The sequence below is a fragment of the Prunus dulcis genome, chromosome 1 (assembly GCF_902201215.1).
Source record: "Prunus dulcis chromosome 1, ALMONDv2, whole genome shotgun sequence".
Classification (NCBI taxonomy): domain Eukaryota; kingdom Viridiplantae; phylum Streptophyta; class Magnoliopsida; order Rosales; family Rosaceae; genus Prunus; species Prunus dulcis.
Genome location: NC_047650.1, coordinates 1,619,691 through 1,640,517, shown reverse-complemented (window position 1 = coordinate 1,640,517; position 20,827 = coordinate 1,619,691). Strand labels below are relative to the sequence as shown.

General features: G+C 41.7%; 2 protein-coding genes across 2 annotated transcripts; both read left to right on the top strand.

Moving 5' to 3' along the window:
• The first annotated feature begins 118 nt into the window (after nt 1–118).
• On the top strand, nt 119–3,233 carry LOC117614554. Its single transcript, XM_034343407.1, has 2 exons — nt 119–877; nt 972–3,233. Exons 1-2 carry the CDS (start codon nt 119–121, stop codon nt 3,231–3,233), a joined length of 3,021 nt encoding a protein of 1,006 aa, XP_034199298.1.
• Nucleotides 3,234–13,959: 10,726 nt separating this feature from the next.
• LOC117615549 (putative calcium-transporting ATPase 13, plasma membrane-type) lies at nt 13,960–17,394 on the top strand. The gene has a single exon (XM_034344650.1). It carries the CDS (start codon nt 14,101–14,103, stop codon nt 17,185–17,187), a length of 3,087 nt encoding a protein of 1,028 aa, XP_034200541.1. The 5' UTR covers nt 13,960–14,100; the 3' UTR covers nt 17,188–17,394.
• Nucleotides 17,395–20,827: the final 3,433 nt, after the last annotated feature.

Genomic DNA, 20,827 nt, shown 5'->3' with positions numbered 1-20,827 from the left:
CAGATCGCGGCCCCGAGAGGGAAGCTCAGAAATAGGGACCTTCACTGAGTTCGCTATCCCAATTCATCAGATCCTGGCTCAAGTGAAGGACAAGCCGTGGGTGAGGAGACCGCCACCCATGAAGGGAGACCCCTCTAAGAGGGACACCAGTAAATACTGTGCATTCCACGGGGAGCACGGACATTACACCAACAACTGCAATGCTTGGAAAAGGCATCTTGAGGAGCTGGTCAGAGAAGGTCATTGCACAGAATTCGTCGCAAAGAGGGCCATTCAGCAGATCGAGGATCGTGATGCGGCTGCCAAGGAGCCTCCCCAAAAGGTCATTCGAATCAACACCATTCTAGCTGACTCCCGGGAGTCCGGGCTGACTACCAAGGAGCGAAAGAGGAAGATCGCGCAGGCAACTTATGTCTCCCAAGTCACAACAGGAGTACCAGTCATTGTGGATACACCCATCATTGGTTTCCAGAAGAAGGACTTGATCGGGCTTGACCTACCGCATAATGACGCGCTAGTCATCTGCATTGAAATTGAACAAGCTGTGATCGAGCGAATTCATGTGGATGAGGGCAGCGCAGCTAACATCCTGCAACTATCTGTCATCCAACAGATGGGATTGGAGCCCAAGATTAGCAAACTTGCCAGGTCGCTTACCGGCTTCAATGGGGCCACATCAATCACTGTTGGAACGATCGACCTTGACGTCCACTCACCCCTAGTGCTCTGCTCTCAAACCTTCATGGTCATCAACGAGATCTCCCCTACAATGGAATCTTGGGCCGACCGTGGATCAGCAAGATCAAGGCCATCACATCTGCTCTACACCAGAAGATTCGCTACCCCATCCCTGGAGGCGGAATCGAGCAGATCAATAGTGACCAAGCCATGGCAAGAAGATGCACAGCTCAAGGGCTCAAGCAAACAAGCAGGCTCGAACGAGATTCTGCCCGAAAGACTCCCCTGAAAAGGATTGGAAGCCTGAGGATGACGTCGAGTTAGTACCCCCTGATCTTGGCCAGCCAGACAAAGAAGCGCATATCGGCTCGTACCAGAATCCAAACAAGAAGGATCGAGAGGAGGGAATCCGCCCGGAAGGCTCCCTTGAAGAAGGTTGGAAGCCTGAGGAAGACGTTGAGTTAGTACCCCTCGATCCTAACCAGCCAGACAAGAAAGCGAGGATTGGCTCGCGCCTAAGCCCAGACGAGAAGGTGGAGCTGATCATCTTCCTCCAAAACAACAAAGACATGTTCGCGTGGTCACCATCTGACATGCCCGACATCGACCCAGACATCATCTGCCACCGCCTCCATGTCAACCCTGCCAGCAAGCCCGTGGTGCAGAAGAGACGCAACTTCGCTACTGAGAGAGTCGCAATCATTGAAGCCGAGATCGACAAGCTTCTAGACGCTGGATTTATTGAAGAGGTCTTCTACTCAGAATGGCTGGCCAACGTCGTTCTGGTGGCAAAACAAGAAAATGGCAAATGGAGAGTGTGCGTCGATTACACCGACCTCAACAAAGCATGCCCTAAAGATAACTTCCCATTGCCGAGGATCGACCAGCTCGTGGATTCAACTTCCGGCAACCAGCTGCTCAGATTCATGGATGCCTACTCCGGCTATAATCAAATTATGATGTACGACGATGACAAGGCAAAGACCTCTTTCATCATCGAGAGAGGGACCTACTGCTACAAGGTCATGCCCTTTGGGTTGAAGAACGCTGGAGCAACCTATCAAAGGCTCGTGAATAAGATTTTCAAGGAGCAGATCGACAGAACCATGAAAGTCTACGTGGATGATATGCTGGTCAAAGCCCCCAAGCGTGGAGACCACCTCAAAAACCTCATCGAGGCATTCAACCTGCTCTGTCAATACCGCATGAAGCTGAATCCAAGTAAATGCACGTTTTGGTGTATCATCGGGCTGATTCCTGGGGTACTTAGTCACACAACGAGGTCACACCCAAGCCAAATCAAAGCCATTCCCGAGATGAAGTCACATTCCACAGTGAAGAAAATACAAAGTCTTACGGGCAGAGCAACAGCCCTCAACCGATTCCTCTCGAAGTCTACCGACAAGTGCAGACCATTCTTCAAAGCTTTGAAGAAGGGGCAAAAAGACAAGTGGGACGAGGAATGCAAAGTAGCTTTCCAGAGTCTAAAAACCTACCTTACTTCACCTCCCCTGCTCTCGAAGCCAATTCCTGGTGAAGACTTGTTCGTGTACCTGGCAGTGTCCAACTCGGCCATCAGCTCAGCTCTCATCCGAGAAGAACTTGGGGCCCAACATCTGATATTCTACACGTCAAAAGCTCTCCTCGATGTAGAGACTCGCTACCCAAAATTGGATAAGCTCATTTTGGCCCTTGTCGTTTCCGTGAGAAAGCTGCGACATTATTACCAAGCTCACCGAGTCATCGTTATGACTGACTTTCCTTTGAGATCAATTCTCCACAGCCCTGATGCTTATCAGCGACTCATGAAGTACGCAATAGAGCTAAGCCAATACGACCTCCTCTACCGGCCGAAGACTGCAATACAAGCTCAGGCCTTAGCAGACTTTGTTGCAGAATTCACACAATCAGCAGAAGAAGAGAAGCTGGTCAGCAAAAAGAAGGAAAGTTTGAGAGTAAACAAGACCTCCACGGAACCTAACCAACCCAAAGACATGTGGCAGTTACGCGTAGCTGGAGCGTTGAACCAAAAAGTAGCTGGAGCAGGCGTCGTCATCGTCACCCCAGATGGAACCCTATTAGAGCAAGCTATCACAGTTGCCTCCCTGGCTTCAAACAATGAGGCAGAGTACGAGGCACTGCTTGCTGGCTTGCGCTTAGCAAAGGAGCTATCAATCAAGAAGTTGGCCATATACTCAAATTCCCAGCTAATCACAAGTCAAGCATCAGGAGAATACATGGCGAAGCACCCAAGGATGATCTTGTGCCTTGACAAAGTCCAAGAGCTGTTGAAGGCGTTTCCTACCTTTACCGTTCAGCAGGTGCCCCGAGTAGAGAACGCGCACTCAGATGCACTGGCAAGCTTAGGATCAGCGCTGGATACCCAGTTCAGACACTCCATCCTAGTCAAGCACCTTGACCAGCCTAGCATAGAAGAGGCAGAGCAGCCGAACCTGATGCAGATCGACGAGGATCCTAGCTGGCAAAACCCCATCATTGACTACCTGGTCAACGAAAACTTGCCAAAGGAAAAGTTCTATGCCAGGAAAACCTAGCAGAAGCATCCAACAAGATTGTGCTGGACTGCATCAAGAAAATAATGGAAGGCGCATAAGGAAAATGGGTCGATCGTGATCCGCTCGAAGAAGAACGAGAAAAGGTCATTGCTCGAGTTGCAGCTCACCAGTAGTAGCTCACATTTTGCTATAATAAGAATGTCATTATTCGAGTTGCAACTTACTAGCAGCAGCTCACATCTTACCGCAACAAGAAGGCCATTGTTCGAGCAGCAACTAACATCTTACCGCAACAAGAAGGCTATTGTTCGAGTTGCAGCTCACCAGTAGTAGCTCACATCTTGCTATAATAAAAAGGTCATTGTTCGAGTTGCAACTTACTAGCAGCAGCTCACATCTTACCACAACAAGAAGGCCATTGTTCGAGTGGCAGCTTACCAGCTCGACTCCACGCAGGCGACAAGCCTTACCTCTATTGCAGAAAAGCTGCTCATCGAAGCACAAACTCAATGGAGTCTTTTTCAAGCGTTATGTCCCCGACATACGCAAGAACGAGAAAAGGTCATTGCTCGAGTTGCAGCTCACTAGTAGTAGCTCACATTTTGTCCCGATTAACAATTTAACTGCACCACCTTTGGCGTTGTCTTCCTCCATTGCAGCTTCAGCTGCCACCTGCTCTTCAACTGCTTCTACATTCACAGCATTGATCTGCTCACTTTGAGTAGCAAGTTGAGATAGAGCTACTCACCATCCTCATGTTCGAGAGGGCAATAAGGAAGAGCACCGTTCCTGCAATCCAAGTATCCCAGGTTGTATGCATTAGCAACAATTTCATGCTTGAACGCCTCTGTGGCTTCAGCATGAGTACCAAAATTGACTAGCAAAGCTATCACCAACTCCCGGATCGGCAGTTCGTGTAACTGAAGGACATTTTGCTCGAGCAGACGACTCTTTAGCTCTCTTTGCTGCAACTTGCTACATTGATTCAGCTCCACGCTTAACTGTTCGTGGCATTATAGACAAGTAGTGGTCGTGGATAGAGGTACAGTCCTCTTAATTTGATCCTTGGATCAGCGCAGGCAACCCAAACCATGTTTCTCAATAACCTTCTTATAAGGCAGATCACGGGCTTTGGCCAGTTCGGGCAGAGACTTGAGCAGAATATCCCAGACCTTATGCATGACATTGACTTTCTTGTTGTTCGCGTTGACGAGGCGCTTGATCTCGGCAGATAAAAAAGGAGCAACTCTCATGGGGATCTTCTCAACACATTAGACCCCCCCTTAAAGAAGACTTGCTCGTGGCAGAATGAGGAAGTTCGGTCGAGGACTCCACCTGCTCAGCTAGCAGATCATCTAGGCTCCTAGCCATACAGCTTCCATCTTCCAACATCTCCGGCAGGGGGCAGACCACCAACCTCCTTTTGATGTTTCCTCAGCAACTAATGCCATTCAAGGAACCTGATAGGGATGTTCAGAGCTTGCTGAACCTTGGTCATGTTCGGGCTGAGATCGAGTTTCTTGCAGATGTCATTCTCTGCAAGCCTGCAAGCAGAAGATGGAAGTTAGTCAGATACATAAAAAAGAATTCCATGGATCAAAAGGTTCAACTTATTACCATCACAGTAGGTGAGAAGAACGAGCTGACCGTCACCAACCTCCTCTTCCTATCTGCCGCTGACTTTCAGCACGTTCGTGCTCCGCACATGATCCCCTTGACTCATACTGATCCTAGTTCGTGGCACAAAAAGAAGAAGGAATTGAAGCAATTTGGATCAGCCACAAAAAAGATGACCCAAACACCTGCTCCAGCAGCAGATCGCGCACCTCCAGCCCAGTTACAGCTGGACAGCCCGAGTAAAAAGCCTCCTCCACGCAAAAGCCCAATTCAAATAAGGAAGCCCAGTTGCAGTTGGATGGCCCAACGGTTAATCCACATCTCCTACATGCCGTCACACGCCACGCAGAATCTGGGGGGCATTTGTGGGAACCTAATTAAATCAAAACCCTAGGTCAAATAATTCCTTCTATTTAAGGCTTATTTGACCTAATTGGGAATTATTCAATTTAATTGGGGATTACCTAATTAAATAGAATATTACCTAATTGGGTCGAGAATTGATTTGATTCCTACCCCAATTCCCAATTAAATGAGGAGTTACCTAATTAAATTAGGAATTGATTTGATACCTACCACAATTAGGGATTTGATTTACCCTAATAAATCAAATCCCTAATTAATCAAATCAATTCCAAATCGGGGAGGAATAATTCCTTTCCATCTATGGAATTATTCATCTGAAACCCTAGCCTCCGAGACCACTATAAAAGGATGGCCATACACAAAGGTTAAGGTACGCCTAAATTCCTACTAAAACTCTGCATAAATTATTTCTCAAAAACCCTAGCCACCTCCTCTCTTTCTCTCTCTCACACAAGGCTCCGGCCACCACACACGGCTCCGGCCACCCAGTTTTCCTTGAATTACCCTACCTAACTTAGGCATCGGAGGGCCTTTGGCCAACACCCCCCGGGTGTGGTCCTTTTACTCCGATCTGTTTTGCAGGGAGAAAGAGAGGCGGAGAAGACGAAGGAATCTTGGGCAAATATACTAGCGGGGAAATTTGCTCCCACAGGTTGCTAACAATTTTTTTAGGAAATTGAACAACTAAAGGTTAAGTTGACCCCACGATTCTTGTAGATTCCAAATTTAGTAGAGAAATTCTTGAGTCTGTGTGGGAGCAAATTTCCCCACGAGACTATTCGATTGGAAAAATTCCCCTTTCTTCTTCCCCGCCTCTTTCTCCCTGCAAAATAGAACAAATAAGAGGACCACACTCCGATGCCTAAATTAGTTCAATTGAATCGTATAGAAAACAATAGCTAATAGGGTACGGAGATATGTTTATGGTGCAAACCGGGCGGCCAGAGCCTTAAGTAAAAGAGAGAGAGAGAGAGAGAGAGAGAGAGAAGAGGTGGCTAAGGTCTGTGAAGGGAAGATCTCTACAAAGTTTTAGTAGTAATTCTGACGTACCTTCATCCTTGTGAGTATCCAAGTATTTATAGTGGCCTTGGAGAGGTTGGTGAGGTTGGTGTGGTTGGTGAGGTTGGTGAGGTTGGTGTGGTTGGTGAGGTTTGTATAGTTGGTGAGGTTGGTGTATTTAGGGATTAGGGATTTAACCAAATCTCTTATTAAGGCGAGGATCAAATACATCCAACTTAAATTAGGTAACCTCCCAATTAATTCAGGTAACTCTCAATTTGATTAGGTAATTCCCAATTAGATTAGGTAACTCCCAATTAAGTCAAATAATTCCCAAACTAATTGACCTAATTATTTGACCTAGGATTCAGATTTAATTTGGTTCTCATAGTCAGGCGGTTGGAACGCGTTGCCCATCCTGCACTTTCACAAGCACTGAAGTTACGTTGCATGTAATTGCAATGTTATTTGGTCCGTCCGGGATAAGGACGTCTTTTCCTTGCATTTTATTTTTATGCCACAGCATTTGCTGCTACAATGTATTAGAATTTTCCGATTAAATTGTGCATGAGTTTCACCTGGAGTCAACATTTTGAATCTTTGTCGTTGAACACCCATTGACCACTCCATTGGAGTTTTGAAGGCGTTATTACTTCTTTTTACTGACGTATGATCTCTTCGGCTTAGAGTGACACGTACGTGTTGCCTTTTAACTGTTTTAGCGGAAAGAGTTTGTTTAAAGGGCATGCGGAGTTGGAATTTCATGTGTAGGGGATCCTTTAACAACATATATATTAGAACTCACAGTATTAATACATTACAAAGTAACCAAAAGGATCATATTTAAAATGTCTGTTTGACATTGCTTATTTGGAGTGATAAGTGATTTTTAAAAAAAATTTGGGAAGCCCAGCCTATTTGGTATACTATGAGAAAATCTTTTTTTGTTAAAAATTGCTGTGAGAGAAAACTATAAGGAAAAACAGCTAATGAGGTGTTTTCATTTTTTAATTATGCAAGAATCAGTTTCGAAGAGGTGTTGGGTTTAATGATTATGCCGCAATCATTTTCTGATTATGTGGGAATCAATATCAATAACACTTTTAACAAAAAGTTTACCAAACGCCAAACTGCTTTCTCTCACAACTAATTTCTCTCACAGCAAATCTGACCTTGATTATTTTCACAGCACAACAACGCCAAACTGGCCTAAAAAATCTTGACAACTTTTTTTCTTTGGTAACCTACACATAAATTGAGCTCAATAGATATTAAATCAAAATTTCACAAACCCAAACAAACCATATGAGGAGAAAACACTCAAAAATACGAGAAAGATTAATAAACCTTAATTGAGTCAACCCAATTGAAACTTTTGAGAAGAAGATTTCATTCATAAACCATAATTGGCATACAAACAACAACATGATTACAGTGCCCTTGTTAAAACATTCCTAGGAAAATCACATGGGGCAAACCCAGGGTAAGAAAGAGTACCACACATGCCATAGACTAACAGGAGAGTCCGATTCAAGCCACTTCGGACTGTAACAAAAAACCATAAAAGAAAAATACTTACTAGACACCAACACAGTAGACCCACAAGAGAGAACCGCAATGCAACCCAACTATTAAAAGAAGCATTCTATGAGAATTTATAGTCCTTTGTACATCACATGAACAACATCGCACACCAAGAGTCAGAGACACAAGAGAACACACAAAGAAAACACAGAGACGACAACAAAGAGGAACCTGAAAGAAGCCCAACAACTCAACTCAGTGCTTGAGAAAGAAAAACCTTCTATGACCAAGCATAGTTCTTCGGCAGCGCAGAGCAGAGAACAGCTGCAAAGGGTCAACACAACAGTGGGAGAAAAACAAAGGACAACAAGACAGAAAAACAACGAAGAAAAACCCTTCAGAAAACACATTGTCGCATCCTAACACTATCAAAAGAAACCTCCTATGAAAGAGCCAAAGTCCGTTGAACAACACAGAACTAGAAAGCATTTAGATAGGTAGACAACATAAAACACCACACAAAACAAACCCTAAGAATGAGGCTTCATGACAGGACCCGACCCAATTTTCGCTTTGAAATTCGAGCCAAGTCATGTGCGTGTCCGACACCTGGCGAATGTCGGGCACAAAAGACCTTTTTACCCTTCTCGTTTCAAATTCTTTTTATACTTTCCCTTAGACTTCTGCCGAAAATTCGGCAGAGTCTCCCCTGTATTTTGACCAACCCCAAAATTTTTCACCTGTTAAACAATCAATTAAATCCACACCAACTGCCAGAATATCTCAAATAATAGATCTCAACTCCAGTTTTTCAGTTTCAACTAGAAATCAGAGCATTTTCTAAAGTTTTCAGGGTTTCAAGGATTTTCCACAAATCTCTACCTTACTTGGTGGTGCGGAAGCTATGAATGGCCCGGTGGTGGATCCTGCGCACTTCTACGGCCTGGGGGCGAAAAACAGGTTGAAAATGTGAGTGGACCAAACATAAGATTCTTGAAAACAGTTAAAATCATAATAACCCCCATAGTAAAAATAACTTGATAAGTAAGGCTAAAGTTCACCTGCGTTTAGTATAAGGTATTCATCTGAATATATATATAATCGTATGTATATAGATTCGTGAAACTGAACAATTATATAAAGATATAAAATGCGCGAATAACAAAGAAACTGGTTAGAAATAGCTGAAAATCATAACTGAATAAAAGAGCTTAAAATCCTTTGAAACTACCACCTAATTGTACCCCTGTCATATCCGTCAATTCCCCTGGCAGGTCTCGGGCGTCACGCAGTCTACCCGAGCCGCAAACTGGCGAAATCAGGGGACTATGGTCAGCCTGATCCTCCGGCAGATCCTCGATGACACCAAGTCAGCTCGAGTCGCTCTGGCAGGATGCAGGGGACCGTAGTCAGCCTGATCCGCAATCCTGGCAGGTCTCGGGACACCAAGTCTGCCGAGCCGCAAATCCTGGCACTCACGGTCCGAGCGTCCCCGTAACTCGTGAGGCAAAGTCAAGTGCACTGACGTAAACTGAAATCGGACTGGATGTCCGTAGACATCGGTCCAACTCTGGGTAATCACCAAATAAAGGGTGGGTACATGGTGGTTCTAAAATAAACTATTTTTTTAGAAAAATCTAATAACTCACTGCCTTTTTGTGAAACTGAAATTTAACTGCTGTCTCCTCTGATAGAGTTCTCAAACTCTGCTTTTTATATTACTGAGCTTCAGTAACTAAACAACACGTAAATCAAAGCATTGTACCGCCCAAATCACGTTCGAAATAAATAGTTCATAAAACTTCTTCAAGATCAAATAATGAAATTAACCCATATAAACTGACTTATAAAAGCTTATTTGTAGAAAATCATTATAAAATCATTTAAGTAATCTCATTTATATAAATCATTTGTATAACTCATGCATATAAAATCATTTATGAAAGAAAGTCCACTCACTGATGGTCCGAACTAATTGGACCCTTCGAAAGTCCCTCCTGCAGGTCGACTGGACCTCTGATGCCTGATTATCCATGAATAATGAATCAATAAACTGCTGAATAAAAAGAATTTAAATTAAACACCCTGCCCCCGGCTCCTAGAAATACGTGCGCTCAGTTTTTAAGTTACTCCTATGCCCACATTAGCCTTTTAGACTCTTAGATCAGTTTTGGAAGACTTGACGCTTGACTAAGCGATAAACCACTAGACCGGCCAATCCGGGACCCCGTGGGTCCACTGTCTCCGATGGCCAATCTGGGCTTCTCTAAAGGTTCCTGATAGAGAAGGAACCATGTTCCGCGAGTTTGGTCCGAAACGGACGGTCGGATTGGTCAAGATCGCGTTATCGCTTAAAATCCAAACCCTAGCCCCAGGGTTCGCGATTCCGGAGTATTCGGGATTCCGATTCGCAATCCGTTGAATCCTACACGATCCTGGAATCATGTAGTATGACATATCCAAATTTCAGTGTGATCCGACGATTAGACGACACTGCACCCAAGGATCGCGCGATATGGAAAATCCGTTCGGGGCTCAAACGGACTCCGAATCGAGATCCGCAAAATCCTATGCGCTCGTGACAACACGAGGATCTCAAAACTTCCCAGAATTACTTCACCACCCTCGCCCACGTGCCCCAGCACGCGCGGGCAGATTTGGATGTCCTAAGCGATTTTGGGTTGCCGAAAAATCTCAGAACCAAGACTCCAAACTCTTATTCTAGGTAAAACACCCCATTTGGAGTCACTTTTGTTCTTGGACATACCCCAAAAAGTGACCAGAAACAGTAGATCAAGGCGGCCGAAGTTTCGGCCAGAATTCAAGTCGAAAATTAATCGCTTTAGAGCTAAAATCGATCGAAACCCATACATCCATCAGTTAGAACACGAAAAATAGCTCAGAAACCATACCTTGCTCAATTGATTTGGTGGAGAAACGAAGGAGAAAATCGAGCTGGAAGATCGGTGAAACTCGGGTGAACATCCGTCGGAAATCATGACTTTCTGACCAGCTCCGGGCGGCCCAAGGGTGGAGGACAGTCGGGTCGTGACGGCGAGAGGGAGGCGGAGCCGACGGTACCCACGGCGGAGATCAGCTCGGCCTGTGGTGGCCGGGCCGTCGCCGAGAAGGTGAAGAGTCGCGCGGCGCTGGTGCGATCGGGAGGAGAGAGAGAGAGAGAGAGGAGAGAGAAATGAGGAGAGAGAAGGAGAAAAGGGATAAAAATCTGACTTTTTGCTAAATTACCATTTTGCCCTTTGCGGTATTTTGATCGTGTTTTCTTCGTTACAAGTCCGATTCAAGTCTACTCCGTGTCTACGGACTCGTTTCGCCGTGCTCTACGCAACGGCGCAAGCGGAATTCCCAAATTCTTTCTCGATTAAAAAGTCAAATTTTCTCCTATTAAAATATGCGAGGGCAAACTTGTCGTTTTGCTAGAAGATATTAATCCTACTTTTTAGATATTTTATTTCTTTTTAGATATTTTGGTTTGGGTTATTACACTTCAGGGAATAGAGCATTCGTAGGATGCCAAGCCCACGAACACTCCAACCGCACACTAAGGTTGGCCCCCAAGAGGCCCCACAAGACCGGTCTCCTCAAGCCATATTAGAAAGAGCGCCACTGCAAAATCTCCAAGCCACCCTGAGCCAAGTAGCGACGACTCCGATGAGCAATCTGAGTTTCCAGAGATGCTTCCAAAGGCTCATACTTGTGCATCGCTGGCTAGGCCCATGATGGTCATAGAAGCTAATCAACCGAGAACTGGACTTCTTAGTCTCATCAAAACCTTGCCCCTTACCAAAAACCAGGATCCTCATCCTCTCACCAACACACTCAAGAACGAAAATCAACTGTCGCACCCTAAATCTTCCATCGACAGAAACCCTACCATGAAACCAAAATCAGCAGGACAAAACGTTAGAGATACCCTAGGCTTTGTGTGTTTTTTCCACGGCTCTCCTTGCGTAAGAGAGCAAGTCTGCGACAACCAAAGACAAAGGGGGAAAACCAAACGAAGAGTTATGCGTACTAATGAAACTAACTGAGATTATGAGCAAAGCAGCAGGAGGCAACTTCGCCCAAACGCTGGAGGCTGGAGATGTCAGGGGAGCAACATCAGGAGTCGACGTCTGAGAGTGACAAGACCGAAAACCCTAGCTACGAAGAAACCCTTGGTTCTACAAGTTGTTTCCCATGACTCTTCTCGTGAACAAGAGAGCATCCAACCTAATTGAAACTTCATAATATATATTATATCATATGAAGACTAACACAATAAACCAAAGTCACAAATACGGTGTCCAACTTTTTTTTTTTTTTAAGACCTTTCCTATTGAGATGGATGATAGTATACTAAACTCACACACACACTACATGGATAGTAGGACTCGAATCCAGGACCTTGCCTGAGGGGGTAAATATTCTAGGCCACTACACTAGTGAATCCTTTTATCCAACCTAATTATAAGAGCAAAGAAATGGTTGAAAATGACTCTTGGATTTTAAGGATTTGCATAAAAATAATAATAATAGTATACTAATTAAATTTGAAGGAAAGTTATCTAAAAAAAGAGGTAAACTTAAATAGGAGACGTTTAAAATATTAATAGCATCCACAATGGGCTCCTTAGACCATCTACTTAGACAAATTTTAGAGATGAATTCGAAAAATACAACTCCAACCATGTTCCCTATCCACCTCCTAAAATAGAGAGACCTCTAGGAGCTCCTAAATCTGAGGAGAGAGAAATGACTCATAGTGGCTCCCTATAATTTAATGCTGCTTTGTTTTATGTATAATTTAAACTTTAAATAAATGCTAACTATTTTTTTATATTATTTTTTATAGAGATGGACCAATCATATTGAATTAAAAAATAATAATAAATAAAATAAAATAAAATAACTATAGTATTACTCTCTAAACTAGAGTGTATGATTGGAGTTCAAATTTTATAGAGAGCTCTTAAAATAATTTTTATGTGTTGTTAGCCAAATTTTAATTGAAAAATAAAGAGCATGATTGTAGATACTCTAAAAATATCACAAAATATATTAATATATTGTGATGAGGGCCGGGACCACTCTGATCCCTTAGTGGGCAAGAAAAGTGATGTTAGATATTTTATTAACTCTTAAATACTTGACGGTAGTATCACTTTGTTGTAGACAATGATGTCAAGTTCAAATTTCATGAAACCCAACTTTCTGAAACAAAAGAAAAGAAAAACAAAAGTGTTTAACGCAAACTTTTTGACAAGAGAGAAATACTACCGGTATTTTTATGTTTGGTACATTGAATTGTACCAACTAATTTGTGTTGTATACATCAAAGTTATTATTATAAAAAAAAAATAATAGTAATTATTATTATTATTATTTAAAAAAGGAAACCTTTTTTTTTTTTAATCAATCTGAATGCAGTGGAATCGCACAGAGAAAGAATGAGCGTGAGAACCACTTAAAAATGACTACTCAAATTTCTTTGGCTTTTTTATTTCTTTTTATAAAGTATGTGGAAAACCGACCTGTATTTTCTTTTCCTTTTTCAACAACAATAGCGTGAGAATACCAGGCAGGTACTATCTTTTTGCCTTGCTCATTCAGTTTGTGCGCATATATTCCACTCACATAAATTTATTTATTTAACGTAAAGTACTATCTTTTACTTGTAAAGAAAAAAAAAATATGCGTTTGGTTCATGAGAAATTAGATGGAAAATCTTGATTTTTCATGTTGTTAGGGGGAATGAAATAGTTGCTAGGATTTCATTTTCCCTTCCCATATGAAACTAAGGCCAGTATTAAATGCACTTTTTTAATGACTATTTTGTCCCGATTAACAATTTAGAATTACAATATAGTATTAAATGCATTCTTTTTATAAAAAAATCTAATATGGGTATAATTAAAAATTTTGACAAACTAAACATGAGAAAGGAAATAAAGTGGTTTTTCCTGATTACTTTCCCAGCATTACCAAACATGAAAAATAAATCTTCTATTTCCCATTAAATTCTTTCCGCGAGCCTTACGGAGCCAAAGAGTTTTTTTAACACATTAAATACACTTGTGTATGAGTTGAGAAAACGTTACACACACATATTCAAAACGCGCCCTCGCTTACGTTATACTCCGCGTTGTCCAGTTCATATAGCACACGCTCACGTCACCAAAGAGTTTCCAAGCAACCTCTTTATCCAAGGAACTATATATTCGAGTAGCGGCGTCCAACGTGATTCAAGGCAACAGCAAATTTGCATAATCTCCAGACAAATTCTCTTATCAATAGTTCCTTCTTTGGTTAATTGAATAATTTGTCAAAATAGTCTTTTCATCTCTCTGCCTTAATTTTCAGTACATTCTCTTAAGTTTTTTATTTTCTATTATTAAGCAGCATGGCTACCACATTGCATGCAAAACTGGGATACATTGAAATTGGGTCGCTTTTTGCTGTTCAAAAAAGCACTCTTAGCAAACACCAAAGAAAATGGCATTCTGCTTTTGCAACCATCTACTGCTCTAGAGCCTTCAACCTTTTTTCTCTATCCAAATCCAAATTCACAAACACCAAAATACCTCGCTCTCCCTCTTATACTACTCTTACTGTCAAGCCAGATAACGAGTTCGAAATTGATCAAACCACCCTCACTGACCTTGTCAAGGACAAAAGCCTCAACCAGCTCCGGGAGCTGGGAGGGGTTGAAGAAATAGAATCAGCTCTAAAAACTGATGCAGAGCATGGCATCCATGGCAATGGTGATGCTCAAGACATTGCCAAAAGAGTTGAAGCATTTGGCTCAAACACATACATGAAGCCACCAGCAGAAGGGTTCTTCCATTTTGTGTGGGAAGCCTTCAAAGACCTCACAATTATCATCCTCTTAGGCTGTGCTGCGCTCTCTCTTGGTCTCGGGATCAAAGTGCATGGCCTTAAAGAAGGCTGGATCGATGGCGGAAGCATATTTCTGGCAATCATTCTGGTAATTTCTGTGTCCGCTGTAAGTAATTACAGGCAGAACAGGCAATTTGATAAGTTATCGAAAGTCAGTGACAATGTCCAAATTGAAGCTGTGAGAGGCGGCAGGCGCCAACAGATTTCGATATTCGATATTGTGGTTGGTGACGTCATTTGCTTGAAGATTGGAGATCAAGTTCCAGCTGACGGGTTGTTTCTTGATGGCCATTCATTACAAGTAGATGAATCAAGCATGACGGGGGAAAGTGACCATGTGGAAATAAATCAAACCCAAAATCCATTCTTGTTCTCTGGCACCAAAGTGGCTGATGGCTACGCTCGGATGCTTGTAACTTCTGTGGGCATGAACACAACTTGGGGTGAAATGATGAGCCAAATCAGCCGTGACACGAATGAACAGACCCCTTTACAAGCTCGCCTCAACAAGCTAACTTCATCAATTGGTAAAGTTGGTTTGGTTGTTGCTTTTCTAGTGCTCATTGTCTTGTTAGTTAGATACTTCACAGGAAATACACAGGATGAGAATGGAAATCAGGAGTATAATGGCAGCAAGACCAAAGTTGATGACATATTAAACGCGGTCGTTGAGATTGTAGCAGCTGCAGTTACAATTGTTGTGGTGGCAATTCCAGAAGGCTTGCCTCTAGCTGTGACTCTGACTCTTGCTTATTCCATGAAGAGAATGATGGTTGATAAAGCAATGGTGAGGAAGCTCTCTGCTTGTGAGACCATGGGCTCTGCTACCGTCATTTGTACTGACAAAACAGGCACTCTCACCATGAATGAAATGAAGGTGACTAAGTTTTGGTTGGGTGAAGAACCTGTGGCAGAGGAAGCTTTTTCATCCATATCTCCATATGTTCTTAATTTGATCCAAGAAGGGGTTGCTCTGAATACAACTGGTAGCGTATACAGGCCTAGTTCGGATTCAGAAATTGAAATCTCAGGCAGTCCTACTGAGAAGGCTATTCTTTCATGGGCGGTACATGGATCGAAGATGGATATGCAGAAAGTGGTGAAGAGTTGTAGCATTCTGTACGTTGAGGCCTTCAATTCAAAGAAGAAACAAAGCGGGGTTTTGATGAAGAGGAAGGCTGACAACAATACAATTCAAGCACATTGGAAAGGAGCTGCTGAGATGATACTAGCAATGTGCACAAGTTACTACAATGCCTCTGGACTTGTTATAAATATGGATGACAATGCAAAAATGAGATTTGAGCAGATTATTCAAGGTATGGCAGCTAGCAGCCTCAGATGCATTGCATTTGCACATAAAGAAATTCCAGCAGAGGAGCAAGTGGATGAACAAGACCACAGAGCTTTGCTTAAAGAAGATGGAATGACTCTATTAGGACTTGTTGGTCTTAAAGATCCATGCCGTCCCGGGGTGAAGGAAGCAGTTGGAGACTGTCAATATGCAGGGGTAAATGTCAAAATGATCACAGGTGACAATGTTTTCACTGCAAAAGCCATAGCCACAGAATGTGGGATACTCAAGCCTAATCAGGACATGTTCAGTGGAGCAGTGGTAGAAGGTGTGCAATTTCGCAACTACACGCCGGAAGAGAGAATGTTGAAGGTGGACAAAATCTGTGTAATGGCAAGGTCCTCCCCATTTGACAAGCTCCTAATGGTGCAATGCTTGAAACAGAAAGGCCATGTGGTTGCAGTGACAGGTGACGGCACGAATGATGCACCTGCTTTGAAAGAAGCTGATATAGGACTTTCCATGGGAATTCAAGGCACAGAAGTTGCCAAAGAGAGCTCAGATATTGTGATCATGGATGACAACTTTGCATCAGTGGCCACAGTTTTGAAATGGGGAAGATGTGTTTACAATAACATCCAGAAGTTCATCCAATTCCAGCTCACTGTCAATGTTGCAGCTCTTGTGATCAACTTTGTAGCAGCAGTTTCAGCAGGTGAAGTCCCATTAACAGCAGTTCAATTGTTGTGGGTGAATTTGATCATGGACACACTAGGTGCTCTTGCTCTTGCCACTGAGAAGCCCACAAAAGAACTCATGGAGAAGAAACCAGTGGGAAGGACTGAGCCTCTCATCACCAACATCATGTGGAGGAACCTCTTGCCTCAAGCACTGTACCAGATTGCAATCCTCCTGACCCTGCAATTCAGAGGCAAATCAATCTTTGGTGTGGATGACAAGGTAAAGGACACCTTGATCTTCAACACTTTCGTGCTGTGCCAGGTGTTCAATGAGTTCAATGCAAGGAAGCTTGAGAAGAAGAATGTGTTCAAGGGAATTCACACCAACAAATTGTTTCTGGGGATCATTGCAGTGACAATTCTGCTTCAGGTGGTGATGGTGGAATTTCTCAAGAAGTTTGCAGATACAGAGAGGTTGAATTGGGGGCAATGGGGTGCATGTATTGGAATTGCAGCTGTTTCTTGGCCAATTGGTTGGGTTGTCAAGTCTATACCTGTACCAGAGAAACCCATTTTCAGCTATCTGAAGATGAAAAAACATAAGAACTCCATTTGAAGTATTTTGAAGGAATCCCCACAGTCTGGATGCATCAGGCATGGTTGCATTCTTTTATTTGATAATTTATTAGATTCTTTTATTATTCTAAAATATTGTAATTAAAACTTTGTTGCACAGCATACAGTTGATAATGTAAGTATTTGCAACATTGTTTTTGTATGTAAGTAGATTCAGCATATAATAATGTAAGTTAATCTTCAGATTTCCCTATTTTAATACACAACTTTAATAAATTATTTTTACTACTTTGCTTTTCTTTTTTGAGAGTAAGCGATAATCGTATTCATAACATAGGCACCAAGACCATCAGCCATAAGGGCATAAACTACCCACAAAGGGTTGATACAAATATGGAAGCACAGTAACCACGCATGGTTATTCCAAATACAGAGAAATACACCACAAGTATATCTCCACTAATAGTGGCATAAAGCCAAACAAATTTCGGCATGAAAGCCACAAGCCTAAAAAATTTCGGCTTGAAAGCCACAAGTCTAAACAAATCAGACGTGGACAACAGCACCCAAAACTACCAATATAACTACAACTTTTAAACTCTCACAAGTAAAAATACAAGTAGAGACTCAACTACAAACAAAACACCCAACTCACAAGAGATTTGATATAATTATTACAATCCAAAAAAAAGGGCAAAACCAACCGAGATGATAGAAAGTAGAGTTGTCGTCGTCGCCACCACGAAAACAAGAACACTACTGTCGTAGCCCAGGTTTAGGGAAAAACCGCAGCCCCACAAAACCCACAAATCTGCAAAAAGAATCCAAATAACACCAAGATAAAGCCGCAAAAAAAAGGGACATCACAAGGTGAGAGGGATTTAAGGAGATCTGGGGCAACAAAAAATAGAGCAGAGAGCACAACCAAACCCTCAAGGGAAGGCAAGAAAAAAGAGTGTGGAAGTGAATGAGAGAAGATAAGGAAGGAGAAGGAAGGAGAGGGGAGGAAAGGCAGTGACCTCCCCTCCCCCTCCCCTAGGATAGAGGGGCGGCTAGGGTTTGAAAGGGAGAGAAGTGGAGCCTAGACTTTTGCTTTTCTTTTTATTTTCCTTTTAGCACCAAATTTGAGTTCAAATATATTTTTGTAGGAAACCTTAACAAGTTCATCTGGTGTAGCTCATAAAAAACTTGGCTTTGAGTTTCTTGTTGAAAAAGTAATGCATATTTGTGTAGATGCAACTACACAATTCCAGAAAACTCAAGAACCAACAAACTAGATGTTGGAATGTCGGCAACACACAAATAAATATGCAAAGAATATTCTAGATGAAGCCACATACTTGTGGCTGGAGAAAAGAAAACAAGTCGGTGGGACTAAAACATGGCGGCAAGACTCAACTATAAATAGACATGCAATGTAATCTAGCAAAGTGGAGTCAACAAAAAGAACTCCCAAAACTAGATGTGGTGAACTAATAAACTCCGACCTATGTGGAAGCTACAAGCTACCCGACTCAAACTGAGTCATGCATGTGGGGGAGTAAACAAGCCAACTCCCAAACTAAGGGAGCCAAGAGCTACCCAAATAAAGCTATGTTGAGGAGCCAATAAGCTCACAAAGCTAAGAGAGAAAGAGGGCCAATAAGCCTATATAAGTTAGGAAGGAGGCCAATTAGCCTACACCAAGTTATGTATCATTCTTCTTCAAATATAATAAAATCACTTTGTTCAACTGTTGTCCTATTGTTCTAAACCCCTTCACACATAAATCAACAATGGTATCATAGCAACACCACTATGAAAGCGTCACAGAGCTCTACGCAACAATTCAACTCAATTCCCCAAATACTTTTCCCAACAAAAAGTGACCAAAACACCCTTACCTCAAAAGTAAAATTGTAATTTCCTAATTAATAATTAATTTATATTTATTTGGGTCGGGATGTTACATCCTTAGACAATTTTTATAGAGGAATTGGAAAAATACAATTCCAATTATGCTCTCTATTCATCTCCTAAAATAGGGAGATCTCTAGGAGCTCCTAAATCTGAGGAGAGATAAAGAACTCCTAGTAGCTCCCTATTATTTAATGCTGCTTTGTTTTATGCATGGTTTAAATTTTTAATTAATGTTAACTATTTTTTTATATTATTTTTTATAAAGATGTACCAATCATAATGAATTAAAAATAACTATAGTATTTATGATTCTCTAAATTAGGGAGTATGATTTGAGTCAAATTTTATAGAGCGCCTAAAATAACTTTTATATATTTTTAGTCAAATTTTAACTGAAAAATAAGGAGCATGATTGTAAATGCTCTAAGAGTATCACGAAATATATTAATATATTGTGATGGGGCCGGGACCACTCTGATATATTTCCTATTTCAATTCTGCCTTTCTTTATCTTTTGCCTTTGCTTTTAGGGGAACCATCCGCGTGGACCCATCAGTATCTTGAAGGAAGGAAGCCCCCAGGCTGGATGCATAGGGGTTGAATAAGTTTTTGTTGCTTTGAATGGGGTGGATGATACTTTACATTTTTTATTTGATAATTTATTACATTCTTCAATTATTCTAAAATAATATAATTCAAACTTGGTTGCACCAAATACATGTGTAGATGTAAGTATGTGCAACGTTGGTTTTTGTATGTAAGTAGATTCAGCATATAGTTTATCATGAAATATTATCAAATTTATACGGCGTAGCTCATCAAAAACTTGACATATGGAGTCTCTGGGTACAAATTAATTATAAAACCCAAAGTTGTAGTTATCCTTTACCGATAAAATAAAGATTTTAAACAAATAATAATTTGTATCATATCTTGAGGAACGGCGGGAGGACTGCTCAGCCCTACCAAGTCTAGGTTGCTTCACCCCTCTATCTTGAAGCATTGATTCATAGACAGCAATTGAAGGTAGGCATACGTTTCGTGATGATAGAGCATAGCTTTCATCTTTACATCTGCATCCAGCATGGCAGCTTTCACAAGTTATCCTCACTTTATTTCATATTATTTTAAATACGTGATCATTTGATTTAGTGACATTCAGCTTCTATATTTTTGGAGGATGTCCGGAGTTCAAATTTTATAGACGACAACATTTGAGTTTCATTTTCACTATAATGTAAGCATAAGGTGGACTTCAGTTGTTTGATGCATTAACGTGCATTGTCCACCAATCACCATGCATACAAATAAACAGGAGATATCCATTGCCAAATGGAAGTTTCCCTCTCCACATAAACACAAATATCCGAAATTCTAATATCAATGATAGCAAGCATCCAAAGCAAGTTCAAGCAATTTCTCAGCAACTTCCAATGGATGTTTTTCTTTCAAGTGAATCTTGCTATCCATCACTCAATGAGATAAAATAATCAGGTGGTTCTGTTTCATGACTTTGAAACTATGAACATAATATTGTCACAACTAAATTGCGAGATATTAGGTAGAAAAGGCAGTAAACTTATTACAGTCCGCAAGAGGTTGTAAATTGTAATGTATCAATTTTCAGAACAGAAGCCAATGACATAAGGAACCAAATGTACCTTAACAGCTATATCTGTATAATATAAGAAACACAACCTCCTAATTCTACTTATCTGCATTCCCAGTTTTCCATTGTTTCTCCTTGTAACTGCTCTCTCTTTCTGCTCTAGAAATTGACC

Coding starts and splice junctions, on each gene's coding strand:
- LOC117614554 (XM_034343407.1), top strand. CDS start 119: ATGAAGGGAGACCCCTCTAAGAGGGACACCAGTAAATACTGTGCATTC. Junction 878..971: donor CGGAATCGAGCAGATCAATA/GTGACCAAGCCA, acceptor TCCCCTGAAAAG/GATTGGAAGCCTGAGGATGA.
- LOC117615549 (XM_034344650.1), top strand. CDS start 14,101: ATGGCTACCACATTGCATGCAAAACTGGGATACATTGAAATTGGGTCG.